This window comes from Macrosteles quadrilineatus, unplaced genomic scaffold (assembly GCF_028750875.1).
Source record: "Macrosteles quadrilineatus isolate MER2022 unplaced genomic scaffold, UCM_ALF_1.0 Scaffold_2__2_contigs__length_208266976, whole genome shotgun sequence".
Classification (NCBI taxonomy): domain Eukaryota; kingdom Metazoa; phylum Arthropoda; class Insecta; order Hemiptera; family Cicadellidae; genus Macrosteles; species Macrosteles quadrilineatus.
This window is the reverse complement of record NW_026542595.1, coordinates 56,578,987-56,600,438: the sequence shown is the minus strand read 5'-3', so window position 1 is coordinate 56,600,438 and position 21,452 is coordinate 56,578,987. Positions and strand designations below refer to the sequence as shown.

The 21,452-nt window shown below is 34.4% G+C and overlaps 2 protein-coding genes across 2 annotated transcripts in view; both read left to right on the top strand.

Annotated features, from left to right (window-relative positions):
• The window catches only part of LOC128984235 (uncharacterized), a 29,603-nt gene extending 28,437 nt beyond the window's left edge, over positions 1 to 1,166 (top strand). Inside the window, exon 18 of the mRNA XM_054403535.1 lies at positions 826 to 1,166. Coding sequence (XP_054259510.1) covers positions 826 to 1,166 — 341 coding nt within the window. The remainder of the gene's footprint in view (positions 1 to 825) is intronic.
• On the top strand, positions 1,098 to 21,445 carry LOC128984233 (uncharacterized). The gene is made up of 11 exons (XM_054403534.1): positions 1,098 to 1,394; positions 9,958 to 10,194; positions 11,762 to 11,916; positions 12,405 to 12,654; positions 13,009 to 13,273; positions 15,931 to 16,108; positions 16,802 to 17,012; positions 18,222 to 18,419; positions 19,339 to 19,455; positions 20,280 to 20,491; positions 21,335 to 21,445. Exons 1-11 carry the CDS (start codon positions 1,166 to 1,168, stop codon positions 21,443 to 21,445), a joined length of 2,163 nt encoding a protein of 720 aa, XP_054259509.1. The 5' UTR covers positions 1,098 to 1,165.
• Positions 21,446 to 21,452: the final 7 nt, after the last annotated feature.

The window sequence follows — 21,452 nt, the reverse complement described above, 5'->3', positions numbered from 1 at the left end:
GTTACAATAAAATGTATTTTTCAGATGATAACCTACTCATGTCAGGAGCAAAACATTTTTTAGCTGAAAGCGAAATACTAAATTTGTACATAAATCCCATCAACAGCTCTAATTTCCACATGGTTACACCAGAGAGTTTATGGAGAAAACGTTTGCTCAAAGCAAAACACATTGAGGTTGACCGTTTATTCTATACAGGTAGGCTTATAAATTACATATTTATAAATGAGTACAGATTAACTATATGTTAATAAAAATTGTATTCATTATTGATATGACTGAAAGATGCTTTCCACATAACTAATAAGTTTACTTAGGTCAATTAAATAAAAGAAATAGACTGTCAAAAATTTAATCTATAGCTCAAGTTACAGCTAGTCTTGAAAGCAAGATTTTTTTCCTCTTGCCTATTCTTTATTTATTTAGTACACCCATATTTGACGTAAGCTATACTTAGTTCTTAATGAAATCTGAATAAATTAATTTAGAATATAATGTCTACTAAAAGATGTAAATACAACCTCATAGTTTCATGTTTTACATTATTAACTAGACATATCTTGGTCTTGGGAAGATGGCTGTCGATGAATTGCTGAAAAAAGTGAATGATATATTTTGGATTTTGCATCATACAATCTTCGGGAACAATTAGATTGAAGAAGAACAAACAATCGCACATTTCCTGTCCACTAGGGATAACAGTCTACTTTCATCAAGGAAGCCTACCATCAATATTAGACTTAAATATCTCTGTCTAGTAATGGCACCTGGCGCAACTCTCAACTCTCACAATATCTCTCACATACGTGATGCTGCTCTGTCTAGGTACTTTGGATGGGCTCAACTCTCGTGTGTTTGGCAGATGGCTGTTGACAGACCGAGACCAGAGTGTTATAGCCTCACAAGCCATCACCAACCTAGAGACCCACAATGTAGCAATGGCACCTGGTGCAACTCTCAACTCTCACAATATCTCTCACATACGTGATGCTGCTCTGTCTAGGTACTCTGGATGGGCTCAACTCTCGTGTGTTTGGCAGATGGCTGTTGACAGACGGAGACCAGAGTGTTATAGCCTCACAGGCCATCACCAACCTAGAGACCCACAATGTAGCAATGGCACCTGGCGCAACTCTCAACTCTCACAATATCTCTCACATACGTGATGCTGCTCTGTCTAGGTACTCTGGATGGGCTCAACTCTCGTGTGTTTGGCAGATGGCTGTTGACAGACGGAGACCAGAGTGTTATAGCCTCACAGGCCATCACCAACCTAGAGACCCACAATGTAGCAATGGCACCTGGTGCAACTCTCAACTCTCACAATATCTCTCACCTCCTCACAGATGCTGTGTTGCTCTCTGAGAACACAACTTTTGACAAAGTTGTATTTGGTATGGCTTAAAATTAATCATACATAAGTAGCCATTTTATCAGTTTTTCAAACTGGTCACTATGACTTTTACCTGGTGGATACGGAAAGTAAATAACATCTGGTAGTTAGTTTTTAATGAAATAGAAATCATACTTTCGCTGGGATTGTACCTGGTACTGTACAGGAAAATAATAGAAAATATTGTACACCCTCTAATAAACAAATCATAATGAGGTTGTTTTCACAAATATTCTTAAACATAAGTTAGTATGTTTTTCATTATATGAATTACTGTAAATCTATTTTCTGCAGAAATTTTACTCTGATACGCTTTGCTGTTAGTGTTATGTAATTTTCCCTGTATGCAGTATATCTGTAAGCCCACCATGGACTATAATTTATGTAATTGAACTCCATTCTTGAAAAACTCCTTAATCAGCCACATATGGGGTGCCTATAAGCACAGCCACCTCTAATACAAGGCCGCGGCGAGCGAAAAGTGGCAACGTCGCATCTGTGTCTTGGCGCGCGGTCGTCTTACCATTACAGTAAATGGAGGAGTCGCGTAGCGACGTACTTATTCGCGTTTATATTACCCTTAATCGTTACATTGAAATTTCTACTGCATCATGCCAGATAGATGTATTGTGCCTGGGTGCAAGAGTAATTACGAAAGCTCGATAAAAACTGAAGGATGCATGCAGTGTTTTAAGATTCCAAGTGATCCGGTGCGTAAGCAACAGTGGATTCGTGCTATTCCTCGGTCAGATTGGACACCTTCAAACAATTCTAGTGTCTGCCTGAAACATTTTCATGAAGATGACCTTAGTATTGTGGGAAAATACAATAATAAAGACTGTGATTGGTGCGAGTATAGACGCGAGAAGCCAGTTTTAGGGGAAAATGTCGTACCTAGACCTTTTCCCAATTTACCTTCATATCTTGATACACGAAAAACGACAAGGAGAAAGACTCCTGAAGAAAGAAGACAAGAGGAAGGCAACAGGATGAAGAGATTCGACTAGCAAAAGTAAGCGAAGTCGGGGACTTTACTTCATTTTGCAACAATTAAGGAGAAAGACTCCTGAAGAAAGAAGACAAGAGGAAGGCAACAGGATGAAGAGATTCGACTAGCAAAAGTAAGCGAAGTCGGGGACTTTACTTCATTTTGCAACAATTAAGGCTGTAATATTAGCACATAATTAATAAATAAATAATAGTAATAAATTGACGTGTATTATTAGCGTCATTTTGCACATTATAATGAATGTGGAAAGCTATATGAAGGCCTAGCTTCTGAGATCGTTTCCACAACGGCAAACGTATTGCTAAATAACCTTAACCTCCTTAAAAACTACCTGTTAAACCTGTGTCCATATAGAGAAATAGACTTTATAAACGATGTTAAATTAAACCTTAGTTAAAACCTTTAGTTCTAAGACATTTCCTTGACTGTGCCATGCATGTAAACCAGTGTAACGGCAATAAAGCATTCTTATTCTTATTCTTATTCTTAATTATTCAAAGAAAATAAATGATTCAGTCAGTAGGCATTCAAACAAGAAAAGAAAACTTAAAATTTTGTCGTAGCTATCTAGACTTATGGTTCGTCAGGTAGGCTAAAACAATAATATGAATATTTAAAATTGAAAATAATCTATATATTTAATACACAGTTGTAACACTGTTTTTTCAGTAATTACTGGACCGATCCACAAGATCTATGTGTCAAATTAAAGGGGATAATGCATAGATTTGCCGAACTTCATTAGAATTCACGTTTGTTCTAAGGACTACGACCTACAGCCCTTCAAAGGTCGAGTCAATACAATTCTTATTGAAGATTATAATGCACAGTTAATAAATTATTCATCAGCTGTTTAATGTTTGTCAGACGGAAAAATTGTTATTATTTTTATAACCTCACTTTCATTATGTTATTCTAGGAGTTCCTGTTTATAAACACAAGATTTTGATCAAGGAAAAGTGTATTTTTTCTTTTTATACCACAATGTATTATTTATAAATGTATTTGAACATTATTTGTATGTTTTGGTGAAAATTTGGTTGTTTTGAAAGGTTTTAGTTTTCCTGTGAAGTGATCTGAAGGAAAGCGATAATTGAGTTTAAGTTTGAGTATGGAATGTGAAATAATACCCATAGTAGAGGACGGAAACTTATTGTTTTGATCAATATAATTTATTCTCTATGGCCACCAGAACAATCATAGGGGAATCCGCTTGCAAGTTGTACAGATGATTGCTAATGAGTGGGAAAAATACAAACATTTTGTCTTAGGTGATGAATCTTACTCAAGGTCAGTGTTTGACGTTCAGCAGTACCAAATTTTACCTTATCGCGATGGCGAGTACGCTGGGATACGTGGAACTACAATTTTATCAGTGAACTATACCCTAACTATTTTTTTTCGAGTAGGCTACACAGGGAAGTTGCCTGAGAAACTGTGACTCACGAATTCGGTTCTGGCGAAGAAGTATGTGAATTGATGTTTAATGGCAATGTTGACTCGGGGTCATTACAGTATTATAAAACTTTATCATTAACCCCAGGGTGTGAAAATTTTAAAAAGAAAAAGAAAAGGTGATCATTAACTGGGCGTGAAGAGACATACAGAACGAAAAAAACACGTACAGAACCAGCGAACTAAAAAAGTAAAGAGCAGTGATGGTGTTAAATGTTCTCTGGAAGTCCCTACAAAAAAAACACCGACTCTTTTGAATTGGGGTCATTAAATTGGATTTGTCACTACTGTAAATCTATGAATTTCGAGTCAGAACAGACTGACAGGGACACAAATATATTCTCCTTATGTTGTCACAAGGGAAAGATAAAATAAGCTCCTTATCAACATTTTGAGTTTATGGAAATCTTATCAACGGGGCTACAGCGACTATAAATAAAGTATTAAGGGTCAAAAGAAACAAAAAAAGCTATTTGAATAATATAAGATCATACAATTCTGCATTTGAAATGGCGAGTTCTAAGTGTCACTTGAATCAACATCTTTCTGGTAGTCTATATAATTTTAAGATCAGGGACTTCTTAAATTAACGACGTAAACACAGCTGTTACTCACGGAATGGGTCAAAGATTCGTGAAATGTGACCAACTGCTGATGCGTTATTTACATGTAAGTATCTATCTTTATTCCATACAACAAATGTATTGAACAAAAAACAACGAATATAGGAATATACATGAAAAAATTATCTCCATAGCATAAGTAGGTTATTAGGTTATAGCATTGTACAGTTTGTATACTATTTATTTTTCAAAGGAAACTCGAATTAATGTAAAACATTAATTCGGTTAATCCAATATATCGGTTTGATTAACATAAAATAGTTAATACAGGCCAACTTATCAGTTAGCTCTATTTCATGTAAAAAATTAAGCAGCCCCTAAATAAAATACAAAGATAAACAGTATTTGTTAATTATATGTCTTTTATTGCTGACCATATTCCCGTGGCGGAGCACGGGCGGTTAACTAGTTTTATTTAAACAATCCAAGATATTTTTATTACTTTACTCTTTAATTTGTAGTTGGAAGTTTTACAAGACATTTTCACATGCATTGCAATTATTACAATACGATAAATAGGCCTACAAACAAACAGACATTATTTTTGTATTTTAGTACACAAATCACTATTATGTGCCATTTAAATATCTTTCATTCATTCTATAGAGCAGTGAAAACAGCAAAACTCTCATTTAAGCTATAGCCTAGCGCGTGTGAAGACGGACCCAGAAGGGGTGTGATTGCGGCGTTGCCAGTTCGAACGTCGCGGCTTTGTATTAGAGGTGGCTGTGCTACTCCATTTAGTAACTCCATAAAGTATTCTCGCCATCTATCTAAACATTCTTCTTTATTTATTATTAACCGACTTCCCCACTACCAACAAAAGGAGGAGGTTCTCAATTTGTTTGTGGCGATGTTTTTTTTTTCTATGTATGTTCACCAATTTCTCTGTGATTCTTTTACCGATCAGTGTGGTTCCACCACCAAAATAACCAGGAGAGTTTCTATTTGGTACCTTATATATTATGTTTAAGTATAATATTTGTTTCGGTGAAAAATTCTGAAAACCTTAAATATTCAACATTTATTTTGTTTACATTTGTGCAGATTGTTTACATTTGTGCAGAGAAGGCAATAAATAATAACAACATTCCTACAGCTGTTAGTTGAAACCATTTAAATGAAGCTACAGACAATTCTTCATGAAACAGTTGCTTCATATTGATCAATAAACTATTTCTTGCCATGGAGCCTAAATGAATTACATTGAGAAAAATGCATTTTGTTTTGGTTACTATAAAAAATGTATTTTAAAGTTTGACCTGATTTGTGTATACAGTAATTCTGTTTTTAGTATTGAATATTCTGACTTACAAAAACATATATGTTTCAATGAATAGCTGTATGATATTGACAAATAAAGGTGTATTGTGAAAACCAAAGCAATCGTAAAACAGGTCTAAATATAAATTAAATGCATTTATTCCATACACGACCTAAGAAGTGTGACAGTGCATAATCGTCAATTGTCTTAAAAGTGTTAAATATTTTAATTATCAAACATGCATTTGCAGATGTGGAATGTTTATTGATATTCTCTACCCAGTTACTACATCATATATCAATACTATTATGCCTGCTTCGGAAAGTCCTAGAGGAAGATGATTTGCAGTTTTGACTAGGCTATATCTTGATCAAACAAAACCACCTACATGGCTTGCACCACTTTTAGCTGAACCAATCTTTCATATACATATTTAATTTGCAGATGTGGAATGTTTATTAATATTCTCTACCCAGTTACTATAACATTTATTTATTTATTTATTTATTTATTTTATTTTCAATGCTACAAAACAGCACATGCCAATTACTTTGTAGCATTAATCAAATAACAGGAATGTTAACATGATATTACAATTAATAATAACACAACTAGGGAAAAAATGTCCGTCTTCAATGGTGACAGTTTCACTCAAAATATAAATAAAGAATATAAATAAGAATGACAATATAAAATTTAAATATACAGTAACAAGAGAATTTATACTAACTAAAATAATACTGATGGTCATGAATCAAATATAATAAATATAATATAAATATATAACAAATAAATATGTACTATTTAGAAAAATTGTAAATTAACGCTGATAAGAAAGTTTGAATTCATTTAACAAACAGACATTTAACTTTTTTAGTGATAAATGAAATATATCAAATTGATAGGAATTACAAGTGCGAGACATAATATTTAGTGGAGAATTGAATCCAAGATTGGTACGAGAGTAACGAGGGGTAAATACAAGAGTGCTGCGTGAATTGTGTCGTGGAACGTGAAAATTGATTTGTCCCAGCAAGTCACTATCGTCCAGCACACCGCTCACCAGTTTATGGAGATAAGATAAGGCGGCCAACTTCCTTCTGTCACTGAGACTAGTCATATCAAACATGGTCAAGAGCTGGTGGTATGAGATGTTGAATGTATAGTGACCAAATGTTTTAAAATATATAAATCTTAAAAATCTTTTTTGAATCGCCTCAATCATGTCTACAAGGTAAAGCTGATGAGGATACCATACAACTGATGCATATTCTAATCGTGAGCGCACCAATGAACAAAATAATAATTTTACTGAGTTTAAATTTCTTAAAAAGCTGCAAGATCTATGAATGAAACCTAATACTGAATAAGCTGCCTTACAAGTGTTCATCACGTGTTCTGCAAATAGAAATTTACTATCGAAAACAACACCAAGATCTTTAAATGCTGACTTTCTACATAAGACAACACCATCCATTGAATAAGGAAAATTTACAATAGTTTGGGTAGTTTTCCTTGTATAACTCATAACAGCACATTTTTTAACATTAAATAATATATTTTCTTTACTCCAAGCAATTAGTTCATCAATATCAGTTTGTAGCTGTTGAGAATCCAAGATTGTGTTAATATTTTTGAAAATTTTTAAATCGTCAGCGTACATTAAAATTTTACTATGTTTTACACACCTGGTTATATCATTTATAAATACTATGAATAATAAAGGCCCTAAATTTGAACCTTGGGGGACACCTGAGTCCACCAGAAATGTGTTGGAGCATGCACCATTGTATGTTACATACTGTTTACGTTTGTATAAATATGAAGAAAATAATCTTAATGTGTTCTCAGATAGGCCATAGTAATGCAGCTTAGACAATAACACTAAGTGATTAACTCTATCAAATGCTTTTTCAAAATCGGTGTACACACAATCAACTTGAATGTTCTGATCAATAGAATTTATAACGTACTGTGAAAAATTTATTAAATTCGAATTAATTGATCGGCCCGGAAAAAAACCATGTTGATGAGGAGTGATAAAATTTGATACATGACCGAGCAATCTGTTGTATAATATGCACTCAAAGACCTTAGCTGGAGAAGATACAACTGCAATTGGTCTGTGGTTTTTTATGTCATTTTGAACACCTTTTGAACATATCAATACTATTATGCCTGCTTCGGAAAGTCCTAGAGGAAGATGATTTGCAATTTCGACTAGGCTATACCTTGAGCAAACAAAACCCCCTACATGACTTACACCACTTTTAGCTGAACCAATCTTTCATATAATATTTTCCAAAGGTACTATACGTGTTAACGACCAATTTTCCACTTTTGAGAGATTTTTTAGTGCTGGTAGCTGAGGAATAACTTTCATATTGTTCCAAAAGGTTTGAGACGTTACTGTATTTCTTTTTATAATGTAGAAGTACACCGATTGCAGGAAACGATGATGTCTGACATTTCAATGTATCTAGAAAAGACAATTAGTTTTTCATTAGGCCTAATGTAATGGACAACTCTTTCTTTCTTAAGGAATATCTAAAAATGTTTATTTTCATACCCATTAAGAATAAGAATAAGAATATTACATTGATTTTAAGAATAAGAATATTACATTGATTTTAAGAATAAGAACATTGGGCGCGTTCAGGGAACATGTACCGGTGCACCGGTGCAGATTAACCGGTGACTTATTCACCGGTACCGCCCCGGGGCAAGAGTCTTGGTCTCCCAGAACGGTTATTCACCGGTTTACGGTACACATCTGATTATAATTTACACATTCACCTATTATTTACTTTATAATATTTAAACCAAACAAACTTGTCCTCACAGAATAAATTATTTGAAAATTATTCACTTAATACGTAATTTAACCCCCTCATAGAATAAATTATTCACTCATTACGCAACATAACCTATAAAACTGATGAACATTATTCGATGGACCCGCCATTTTGCCGTAGCTGCATGCTGTTGTCCAAGAAACAGACCAATCAGAGGCCGCCGGTGTATTATGCACCGTACAATTTCTCCGGTGCATAAATCTTGCACCGGTGGAGGAAAAAGAGGAAATAGCTTGTCTGCTAGGTTAACTCACCGGTCTCCCAGAACGACACATTTTTTGCACCGGGGCAACACCGGTGCACCGGTGCATGTTCCCAGAACGCGCTCATTGATTATGTAACCTGAACAGGTGACTCTTAAAATAATGATTGTTCTGTGGAACTTTTGATTGTGTCAAACAGTTTTGCTTATCAAAAATCCTGAAGTAATTAATATATAAAAAATTATACAGTCACTAAAAATCATGAAATAATTTATTTTTGTAAAAAAATACAACCGACTTCAAACGCTCTAAAAAGAATGAAATAATTTCAATAAAGTAAACTTTTGTATTAGGCAAGCTCACGTATTTCAAGTCGGCGCGGCTCAAACTGCAAATTGTAGCTGGATAACATAAATATATAAAAAAACATACTGAACTGTTTTGTTTATATATTAAAGGAAATATTTTCTTGTATTTTATGTTTACTTCAGAATAAATGCATTATGAAAATAACACACACAAATGTTCTATATGAATAGGAAAATAATTTAGTTTGATATTATTATAGGGAAAAGAAGATAGTTTAGTATTAAAACGTTACTTTTCCAAGTTAGAAACATTTAAATGCGTTATAATCTTTTTAAAGATACTCGTTAATACCACTATAATGCCGATCTCTGATTACGGTAATAAAATAACACTTAACGCATAACTATGAAAAAGACATGCAGATTAACACCTTTAGTTATAGAGTCACCTGCAATATGGACACCCTCTTTCAATTTTGTATCAAACATCATCATAGAGTCGCGCCGACTTAAAATACGTCAGCTTGCCTAATACAAAAGTTTACTTTATTGAAATTATTTCATTCTTTTTAGAGCGTTTGAAGTCGGTTGTATTTTTTTACAAAAATAAATTATTATGTTTCCATCTTTGTCGGTGATCCCAAATGTGCTGGGTGTAAACCCCTTCTTGAAGCAGCATACTGACCTGTAGAAGTCCATACTACTAACATAAAAAAACCACGTTTAAGGAAAAATGTTACTGCATTTAAAACACCAATTAGACTAATGGAAATTCACTCAGTCTGTAGGTTTTCTGTGGCGGAAGTATCATGACTTAGTGACATTATGTTGATGACTTTATTTCCAGGTGGTCCAGTGAGCACCTCGGAGGTACAGATTGGTGGCAGGATGAGTCATCTCCAGGTACCAGCTGATATAGTTATGACTGACTCAGCTGCTGATCAGCTGATTACTGGCCACAAGACGGTGCATGGCAGTGTGTCATTGGCTGGAGATCTACTCACCATTGGTCTTGTGTCAGATGTCAATGTTACAGCTTTCTGCCTTGCTCTCCTCTCTAACCAGTCTAAACTGATCATTTCAGGTGTGTTGACATTTAGTACGAGACTCAGGTTTGGCCATTACTAATCATTAATCAAAATAAAAGCTTGTAAGGTCCCAATTGGACCTAGATTTAAATTTAAATTAAAGCGGGAAACGATGTTACCGGCAGTGTCCACCTGCTGCACTGATAGCGTCTTAAGGACAAAGGGTAGGGGTAGAGCGAGAGAACTCCAAGACCTAGGATCAAGATTTATTTGATCGGCCGGCGCAATATTTTTGGTATTGGCTCTGTACCTTTAGTACGCTAGAATAAATTGTTGTCTTTTATTACCCCAATAAATCAAGACCGAACTAATTGGTGGCGGGCGAAAAAGCTCTAATTTGTTTTTTTACCAATTTCGATTATTAGTAGGTTTCGAGTGGAACAGCCTTGTTGTTATCTGTATTGTGGTCCATTAATTAGTACAATAAAACCAGTCTAATTCACTTAAAAATTATTTAATCGTGATATCTTCCCCAAGTTACACCCGTGGTGAAATAACGCAGGGAATGAAGTACGTAGTTTGTTAGTCATGAAATTAATTTTTATTTATAGTTAGGGTATTCTTTATTTACGATTTATCGGGTTTTATTAAAAGGTGAAGTAACCTTTTCCAGTAAGGAGTAGTTTTATTTTGTGAGCGTAGGAAACACACTAGCAGTAGTTGTAGTTATAGGCTAACCTACGGTTATTTTAGGTGACGTTTGATTAGCTCCTCAACCAACTTAAATTGTAAAAAACACGATCGGGGGCTAATTGGCTTTAATGTGGGCGATGATGATGATGGCCTTTGATTGACTGAGTGAATGATAAAATAGTAGAGTCTGAGCCCAGCCAATTAACAAATTAAATTGAACCCTGGACACACCCAACTTGTAGCACATCCGAGGCTTATAAGGTGTAGATTGTACCCCCTCGGAATTAACACCTTGCAAGCAACACTCATCATAGTAATTGTTTGCATATACCGTTCATTTTTGTCCTGGATTTTACTTCGGTTTACTTGAATTTCATAGGTTGATAGTTTAACAGAAGTACGTTATTCAAAATTGATTATTTTTTGCAAAAAATACAGGCTAGCATCATTGATAGAGAAATTTATCACTAGCAACTGTTTAGGTTAAAACCTTACTCGGTAGAACAGCATACTGTACTTATAATATCTTATGGTTTGAATGATATAAATAATTATTGTTGATGTTTTAAAAGCGCTATCGTTTATAAAACAATAATAAATTTGTTCTCCTCTTATGGCAATAGCAGTGTCTTCCTTTCGTTCTGACTTGCCACTCCAAGATTGTTGTTCAAAGCAATGCAAAAATTTAGCAAAAATATTTATCTTAAGCATAAAATTATCATTTTTAAATATCCAAATTCAGTTGGACCAGGAAGTACTTTTCCAGGATAAAACATAGGACTTTTCATATACTAAACGTAAGTTTAGGAGATACATAAAGGCTTACATTTGATACAGATTTATTTTACTTAGCTAATGAATGACGATAAAAATTTTGTTGGAAAACTGTATCATAATTGTTTAAAATTGTTGCTATTTAAACTGTTTTAGGAAGTGGAAAGTTCCATCAAGAGCCTGAGGTTTTAACGTCTGTTGATGGTTTTGATTGGCCTGATATAATGGATAATGTTTGGTTCAAAGATGATAATGTAACTGACCTCCAAGAAGTTTCCATGGATGAGGTTGAAATCAGAAACCTAACTGTGGTGAGTGTTTTTTTCTGTTCTAACTGAATATCTCTAAATGAATATCTCCAAAAAATGTTTAGTTATTTTTTAATTGTATAGACATTATTAAATTCAAATTGGTTTTTTCAAACTTTCCGAATGCTAGTCAAAATAACCATGGTAGGTTTGGCTAAATAATGCTCAGCCGTAGTTGTGTGTCTCAGTAATAAAACTTGCATTAAAGTCGACCCCAGAGCACCAATTTGCTCCACTTAAACTACATTTAGTAAAAATTTAAATTGATTTTAAATCTGAACTGTACAATGTTGGTTTTGTAGATAGAGCCTAGGATCTTGGTCCTTAGTTCAGATTCTGCCATAATTAACTATCAGTTTTCTCTATTATGAAGCTGTGACTTGATAGTTTGGATCCTACCATAATCTGTAGGTCTACCCATATAGTAAAGCGAAACAAAAACATAGCTTTTTTTATAGAGTCTTGGGTATTATAGTTTATTGATTTTGCAGGTGGATATAAATAATAACAATGTAGAAGAACAACTATCAAGACTAGTAAGTCTGAGTGCAGATCAAGTTATAAATGGAACTTTCTACTTCCCGAGTGTCCGAGCTGAGAAAGGACTGAAAGCAGACAAAGCTACAGTGGGAGGAAATATTGAAGGAATACAGCTGCCTGCGTTTACTGAAAATGTTTTGTTGAATGGAATAGATCAGAAAATTGGTGGTTATCTTGATTTCAACAAACTTGTAATCAAACGTAAGTACTTGAAAACATTGTCAAAGGTTTATAAAAATGTGTATTGTGAATTTACAGTTGTCTCACTCACTCTGGCCTGACGTGATAAACAAATGTGCTCTAAAAACTTGTTATGCATACTTAAAGTTACTTGATATGCATATATTCAATACTTAGTACAAAAGCTCTGTAGTAGTTATGTAGTTTATTCCAGAGAAATGTCTTACCTCTCATTTCAAGCTTATATTGACTGATTAAAACAAGGTCTCATTAAACGTGGCAAATGACCATTCCCTTTTCACTTATTTATTATATAGTGTTTTTAAACAAATATTGTGATTTAACACATGACACGAGAGTCTGTATTTGTTCTAGATAACTTAAACAACTCGATGTTTGTGAACGGACTGAACATGACGTCAGACCTGATGCTAGCCAATGTAGAGTCCAACACAATGTCTGCAGAGCTGACCCTGGACCAGCTGATCACCAGACAACTGAGGCTACCAGCTGGAGCTCCACTGGCTGGAGTGGACGTCCTCTCCTGGAGTAGATCTGCTATCACCAAGTCTGGCATCAAACACGTCATCTCCGGCGACATCACTGTCACCGGCCAACTAGACTCTGGCCACGGAGTCAGGTGACAATCACAACTTACATCAAGTGTTTATATTCATCATTAAGGAGGTTTATTAGGAAAGGAGTAGTGTTAGAGTTCAGCGTGTACATAAGTTAATTTGATTCCAGAGGTTCAGATACAGGAAAAGTCACATAAGATTTATTTGTATTTTGAAACCACTGGACTCTATCTCACCCGGTTAGCTAGCTGAACTCTAATTATTTCCAAAGATTTCCTTAATTAACCATTTTCCTTTGCTTTAATAGTAAGACCATCATTTTATACATGATAGACAAATTCTTGATTGAAATATTCTGTATAGTCGCTGTATTTTTTTCAAAGGCTACATTTGATTCATTGATCATTAATATTGACTTCATGAGAGTCTGTCCCATTTTTAAAAAAGGTAAAAAAGATATTCCAGAAAGTTATCGCCCAATATCAATCATTCCTGTAGTATCAAAATTGTTTGAAATCATGGTTTTTGACCAGCTGCATTCTTTTTTTGAAAGAAACAACTTTTTAAGTGTATCACAATTTGGATTTAGAAAGGGCAAGTGTACATCAGACGCAATAGATAAATTGATTAATGAGGTACTAATGGTCTTTGAGAGGAAGTCACTTGCTCAGGCCACTTTCTGCGACCTGAGTAGGGCTTTCGATTGTGTCGACCATGATGACCTAATAATGAAATTAAGTTTTTATGGTATCAACGGATCTCCACTTTCTTTTTTCAAATCATACTTAAACAATAGAATACAAAAAGTCAATATTGATGGAGAATGGTCCCAAGAATTAAAAATGAAATATGGCGTGCCTCAGGGATCTGTTCTAGGTCCTCTATTATTTTTAATTTGTATTAACGACCTCCCAGAATGTATAACCAGTAAAACTTATTTGTATGCAGATGATACAACATTTTTAAATATTAATCCCGATCTTAAACAACTTAAAGAGTTAGCTCAAAACTCAATCAATGAAGCTTCTATTTGGTTTGAATCAAATGGCTTCCTCTTAAACAAAGATAAAACTCAAAAAATTGTTTTTAGCCTTAGACCCTGTGAATCAAATATGTTGGATGGTTGTGTAGACAATGTTAAATTTCTTGGTATTTATCTGGATAAGACCCTTTCTTGGGGAGATCATATAGATTACATAAGTTCTAAGCTTTCAAGGGTGATTTGTCTTATAACTAAACTAATACATTGTATAGATCAAAATTATATTAAAACAGCCTACTTTGCTTATTTCCAATCCATTTTCAGATACAATATTATCTTTTACGGAAATTGCAGTAGGATAGAGGAAATTTTAGTCTTACAAAAGAAGTTAGTTAGAATCATATCTTGTGAACCCCAACAGGAACACTGTAAACCCCTGTTCATTCAGCTACAAATTCCAACAGTAATTAACATTTATATATTTGACTCTGTATCATATATTCTACAAAATCCCAACCTTATCAAACAAAATTCTCATGTTCATAATACAAGGAATAAAAACGTTGCTACCATAGATTTTTTTAGACTGTCTAAAACTCTTAAAAGTCATATTGTAATCTCACTAAAAATATACAACAAGCTAATACATTTAATAACAAAATATCCTAATAAAACTTTTAAATCTAAATTCTACAAATGGCTTTTGAACAACCCTTTTTATTCTCTAAAAGATTTTTTTGAAATGCCTTTTATTAATTTTTAAGTAGAGCTAGCAAATTTATCAAATTACTGTTGGATTTAGTTGGTTATGGGGTTTAATAACTTTCATTATTCTAAATGCCTTGCATTTTTCTGAACAATAAGATTATTTGGTGGTAATATTAAAGTATGTATTGTAACATGTCTCCTTGTGTGTAGTATTCTTGTAAATATTGTATATTGTATTCATTAACTGACTATGCTAGTTTTAGCAGTTTTTCTGACATTGTCAATAATTTGTATAAATTCACAAGACAATAAACACATTTCATTTCATTTCATTTCATTTCATTCCATTTTCATGCTGCTAGAAAATGTATTTGAACTCACATTGTACAACGACCTGTTACCTGTTCCTTATAAGTAACTGCTTCCTTTAAATTAAAGGCAGGAATGTGATCACGATTGCAATTCCCACTACATCTTGCATATGCAATGTCAGTATATCTCAACAAAATGCAATGTGGTGTACCTGGGAAAATAAAAATTTTCCTTTGGCTTACTTTATCTAGCGTTGTCAAGAGTAAGAACTATCGAAGGCTTGCTAATTGAGCCATTTTTGAGACAAGAAGAGTAACAATCATATTAAGTTGTTAAAATCTTTTTTTAATGAAAAATTTTGTTTAGAAAGAAGATAAACTGTTTTGCTTCTTTGTTTCCTCCGCTCAATTGGCAGACCTCAGACTGCATGCCTAGTGTTTATAGAAAACAGTAACATTCAAACAATAGTATTATAAGTGTTCGAAATCTTATAACTCATTCAGGGCCGCAATGAAAAAAACAAATGTAAAATGTACATTGTAAATTATTCTTTTGGCATTGTTTGTATATACTTATGTAAATATATTATAGTTTAGATTTAGTGACTTGAGTTAGTTTGAAAACCATGTATCATGAAACTCGCTTGTAAATAAAGGCCTTTTTATTTATTTATTATGAAGGATGACGATAATATTTGGTATGACATTTTTCTTACAGAGTTAAAGGCTTAGTAAACGGCTTACCTTTTGATGACAAAAATCTTATGACATTGAATGGAGCTCAAGAGACTAAAGGGAAGAAGAGATTTTCTTCTGAGACACGTCTAACCATCCATAATCTGACAGTAGAGGGATCATTTAATAATCTGAATTTTACAGCCTTTTGTGATGAGCAGGTAATATTTGTTAAATGAAAGAGGTAACGAAATAAAAGTTTAGGTGTATTATATAGTTTGTAAATAAAACTAAATAAAAAAATTAAGAAATTTTATTTAAAAAAATTAAAAAATAAAATTAAGGAGTTAGTGTGTAAACAAATGGATCAGGTGCATTACCACCATATTCACGCCTAAAATTGGGCTGCACAGTAGTAACAGAATTTGTTTCCATTAACCAAATAACACATTGCGCTTTCTGCTGCGGAGTAGCCATTGCACTCTGACAGCGCTGGATGCGGCGCGTTCAGTATACCCAAGGTCAAAAGGGTATACTCATTGCCAACCTATAAAACTAAATCTTACAAGTATACTCTACAGCACCAAAGGATTATTGCTCATCCACTTAAACTAATACTATCGTCAGGTATTTTTAAAACTAGGGAGTTCTTTTTCTTAGAACAAACAGGTCTAATTATCAGAATAGTACTAGGGATAGTCATAGTACTCACTAGTGCAGACGTTAATCCACACCATGGAGTATCGCATGCCTATAAATATCCACAATTCGTCACCTCCAAGTAGCTGGATTACAGGACGATGCCACCGTCCCAGTCAAGCAAGGCTGGTAGTAATAGTAAGGTAGTATACGTTTGTATCAAGACCCGCTCCATACTACACTCATATATTGTAGTGTCTGGTGTGTTGTTGTAGGTGACAGCCAGAGGTGATGTGAGAATGTCAGGTCCCAAGCAGTTTACAGCTCCTGTGGTGTCACAGAGGGTGGTTCTGCCTCAGATATACCACGGTCACAATCTTACTTGGCTAGAATACCAACTATCTGCTCCACTCCCATGGTCCTCTTACCAACGGCAGCTTGACAGTATTATGCAATCTCAGCAACTAGCTTCACAATGCCTCGCTGGTAGGTGGTATTGGCTGTGCACAAGTCATATAATTTACTCATAGCAAAACTTTCACCTAATTTAACTTTAAACTTTTAAAATATGTTAGGTGAATTTTAATTTGTTAATTTAAATGTTGAAACTTATACCTCTGATTTGATGAATACTGCGATATTCTGACTTATTTTTTATCTTAAAAATTATGTACAGGGTGGATTTTAAACAATACATATGGAAAATTGGTTTTTTTATCACATTCTGGCGGTGCTGTTGGTTGAAGAGAAGGGAGAGTGGTCATCATTTACAGGTAACTATGGAAGGGTCGGAATATATTCGTTGTTCAGTTGCCATAGTGGAGTTGTCATGGGTTTTGCTCGTTATGGGAGTGTTCATTATGGGATATTATGTGTATTTTTAAATATTTAATTTTATCATTGCTGTGCAGCTTGCTTTTCATTTGCAATACAGTCACCACAAATTTAATAAATGCATTTTGAACAGGGTACATGTACCTAAAGATAATACCTAATACCTAAAACAAGTAAATATTCAACATATTGACAAAGTTAGAGCTGATGTACTGTAATCTGCTCAACAGGAGAAGCTCTCAACTATACATTTTGACAATTTGAATTAATTGCTGGTCCTCACAAATTTAAATGTGTGAAAATACTATACAAATTCAGTTCATTATGAAGGATCCAGTGACGACAGTCTCTTGGTATACCAAAAGTTTTTATTTCTGGACTTAGGGTATACGGTATCACGCTACTGCTAGCTCGTTTTGTTTTATGCAGGCATTGTCCATGATCGTATCCCTACAGTGGAAAATGTCCTGCTTTTTAGGAATGCATCTACCCTAACTACTCATAATAAATTACAGTATATACCACCCAAAAACAAGAAGGAAACTATGAATCACAATCAAAAAGCTAACTTTAAAGCAATGATTGGGCTCTCCTCACATATCCACTGCATTTTGAAAACCACGCAAAACATGTACACAAACACCTCATTGCCACCAATAAACCTTATCCTTATTCTCAACCAAAATCTCCTTCACAGACTAAATTTTATTTGAAAAAGAAACTTTATTGTGCTTTGCCCTGTATTCTCTTCTTCGGTATAATAATGAATTTAAATCCCTTTATAGTAGGTAAATGTGTTATCAGACGTTATTGTTAAAACAAATTGATTCTAAAAGCTGTATAAAATGACTGATGTTGTAGGCAAAGCATATTACCTGAAGAACTTGACTAGAGCAAGGGATGTTGACGGAGATGTGCTGTTTACGCTGCCTCTCAGGAGTGGCAACACAACTGTTCTGGGTGTTGTGAGGAAAGACACAACATCGACATCAGAGCCACAATTCACACTATCTCTGCTGCACTGGAGTGACAAGCAGAACACGTTCACTCAGACACCCGGTAACACTTGTAACTAACCTTTACAGATAATGGCTTCAAAGAGGAGCGTGGTTGTAGCATTACTAGACTAAATAATAATATACTTATTAAAATGTCAGACATTATTTTGCAGACATGAAATTACACAGTCAGATAATATTCAGTCAGATGAATTACAGAGGGAACTGTAATTAACATTAATCTATGAAAATTATTATTCGTTTGAACTCAAGTGTCTGATGGTTTCAAAATGTTGCGGTAAAATGGGTAATGAGTTCTGTATAGTTTTCACTTTATCTCCTTATATTATAAAAACAGAAAAATATAACTTTAAAAACTGCTGTAAGTTATAGTCCTTTTAATTCTGAACAAAATGGTCCAATGCTGTAGAGATATATCGGTTCAAAAGTGATTTTTATTTTTCTTAAATTGCCCAAAAACATTAATAGTTATATCTCGCTCCATTTACTCAAGACAATTTAATGTCGAGTTAATTGGAGTAGGTATGTGTCAGTTTGCTGATACTGTTTATTTTATAAAGGAATGAGAAAACAGGTTGAGGCAGTTGATAGCATAAAAAAGTGCACAGTACAAATAAATTGATATTCTCTTCCAAGGGGGCTTACTGGTTTTTAACTGTCATTCTACTAATTTCATCTACAGAAGATTTGTAGGAGACAATATCAAGTTACTTGTTTTGTAGGTTTGTTGTATGCTATCAACTGATTGGAACTATTCCTAGGTGAGTTATGTACGGTATCAATACTTTAGGTTGATTATCCATTCTGCGCTCTGTGCACTCCATTCTGCCTTGATGTGAAAAAGCATTGTTAGTTTGTAGTAACATTAACAAAATAGAGACAATATGTAAAACTAGTTCACATCATATCGATTACTGCAGTATTACATCAGTTTTGAATGTTGTAAATCTACAATCCAGGTGGTGTGAACTATTTGCTGAGGACAGCTCCATCCCAAGTACAGATGGTCACTTTGCCAGGAGGTGATCTTGCTGCGTATGTCACCAGCTACTTGCCTTACAACCTCACCTCTCCAGGTAAACATTGTGTAGTTCAAGGTTCTTTCAATCTTAATCAAACCAATTGTTGTTACAGGAAACCTTATGTACACCTAAATGTTTGTGATGTGACTAGGAGCAATCCCAATAATAGAATCTAAGGAAGGGCCTAGATTGTTGCCTAGCATTCTTATTTCCTCCTGCCCCCTTCCTTTTACTAATACATTTATGTTAAATTTAATGATCAGCGATTTATATATTGTAGGCTTTTAGTAACTATATGTACATATAAAATCAATAACTATAAAAAAGTTTTTATGAATATGGTTTTAACATTTTTTAGCTTTCCAATGGGTCCCATGCCCCCCTTAAGCCACCACCTGGCACACATTTATATTTGTTTTATTTTTCGTTATGTTTTTTCCTAACTCATATAATAACCTTAAATGTATTTTAGTTAACTAGTTAACAGTATATTTACCACTTCAGAATATAAAAATTTCACACCAACACAGAAAGCTCATACTGTATAACCCAACTTTAACTAATAAACTGATTAATTCAAACATCATCACATTAATCACCTCAAGAAACTCTTTGGTCAATCCTAAGAAGTTTGTTACAGCTTACAAGCTAATTCCACCATACTAAAACATAACTACAGTTACCTGTATCAATTTCTCATCAGCCAACACTGCCGTAACAGTTAAATATATGAGACTTTTAACACCTGTGAAATATATGACTGTCTATTAACTAGTTACTACTGCAACTGCTCATGCTTATTTATTATTATTAATATTACACATGATAGCTTCATACCTTATTAAAATAAAATGTTGATTTTTGGAATTTTGTCATAGTGAGACATGGAGATCTTTTGAGATTGAAGGAAGGAAAACTGACTGCAATGTCCATATATGGGGGTCAGCCAGGATCTAATATCTACCCACTCTTGGACTATAAACATAGAACTTGCTTTATTGTGATATCAGATGGATGCAAAGTCCATTGCTATAGAGAAGGCCGGCCACCTGTTAGACTACCCAAGTTTCACTGCAGGAATATTACTAAGGTATAAGTTATTTTATTCTGTAAAAATGAACGGTATATAATAACAAAGGTTTCTGTGAAAAAATCACACAAATATTATAACTGAAATAGTCAACTCTTGATATTTGGTTTTATTAGTCCACTGTCATAGTTTTCATTATAAAAAATTATACTCAGTGTACTCAAAGACGAAATAAGACAAAATAGCTTATTCCCTATATGGGAAATTTTCTAACCCAAAAATAAAGTTTTAAAACAAATAAAAAGGCAAAATTATTTGGAGTGGGAGGGATAGTTCTCAAACGAGCGGCGGCTAGAGGGTCCGCCGGGTCCTTTGGATAGCGTGGGCTATACTTGTTGCAGGTGGCGCAGTATGACCTTAAGAGGTATGACCTTCATGGTCACACGCCAAAAAAATAACATAGGCCAGAGGCACTGAATTTTTGGGTCTTGAACAACTCTAGTATAGATGAAAATAGCTTATTCCCCATATGGGAAATTTGCTAAAAGAGCTTTTATCATAAAGCTTAATTATTAAAGCCGATAAGCCTTTGAATGCCTGCCCCAAACAAGTTATGGAGATCATCTTAACACCAGGGTCTAAGGTGTATTTTGCCCTGGTGTGTGGGACTCACTAAAAACTTATCGGTCCAGGCAATGGAAACCTTTTCAGAAATGCTCTTTGTAATACTTCAAGAGGGCGTGCTTGAACGCCAGGGATGGCATTTCAGCCCTGATGTTCCACCAGTTGACCAGTTCCCAACCTCAAGGTTCACTGTTTCTGTGGCGGTTGTCAGGCCTGAGGTTTACTCTGGTGTAGGAGTTTTAGATTACAAAGTGTTCACTCACCACCATGTATGTTCAGGCCACAACATTCAGGACAGACAGAGGTCAGTACGTGCTGGGTGTCCAGACCCAACCTCAAGGTTCACTGTTCCTGTGGCGGATGTCAGGCCTGAGATTTACTCTGGTGTAGGAGTTTT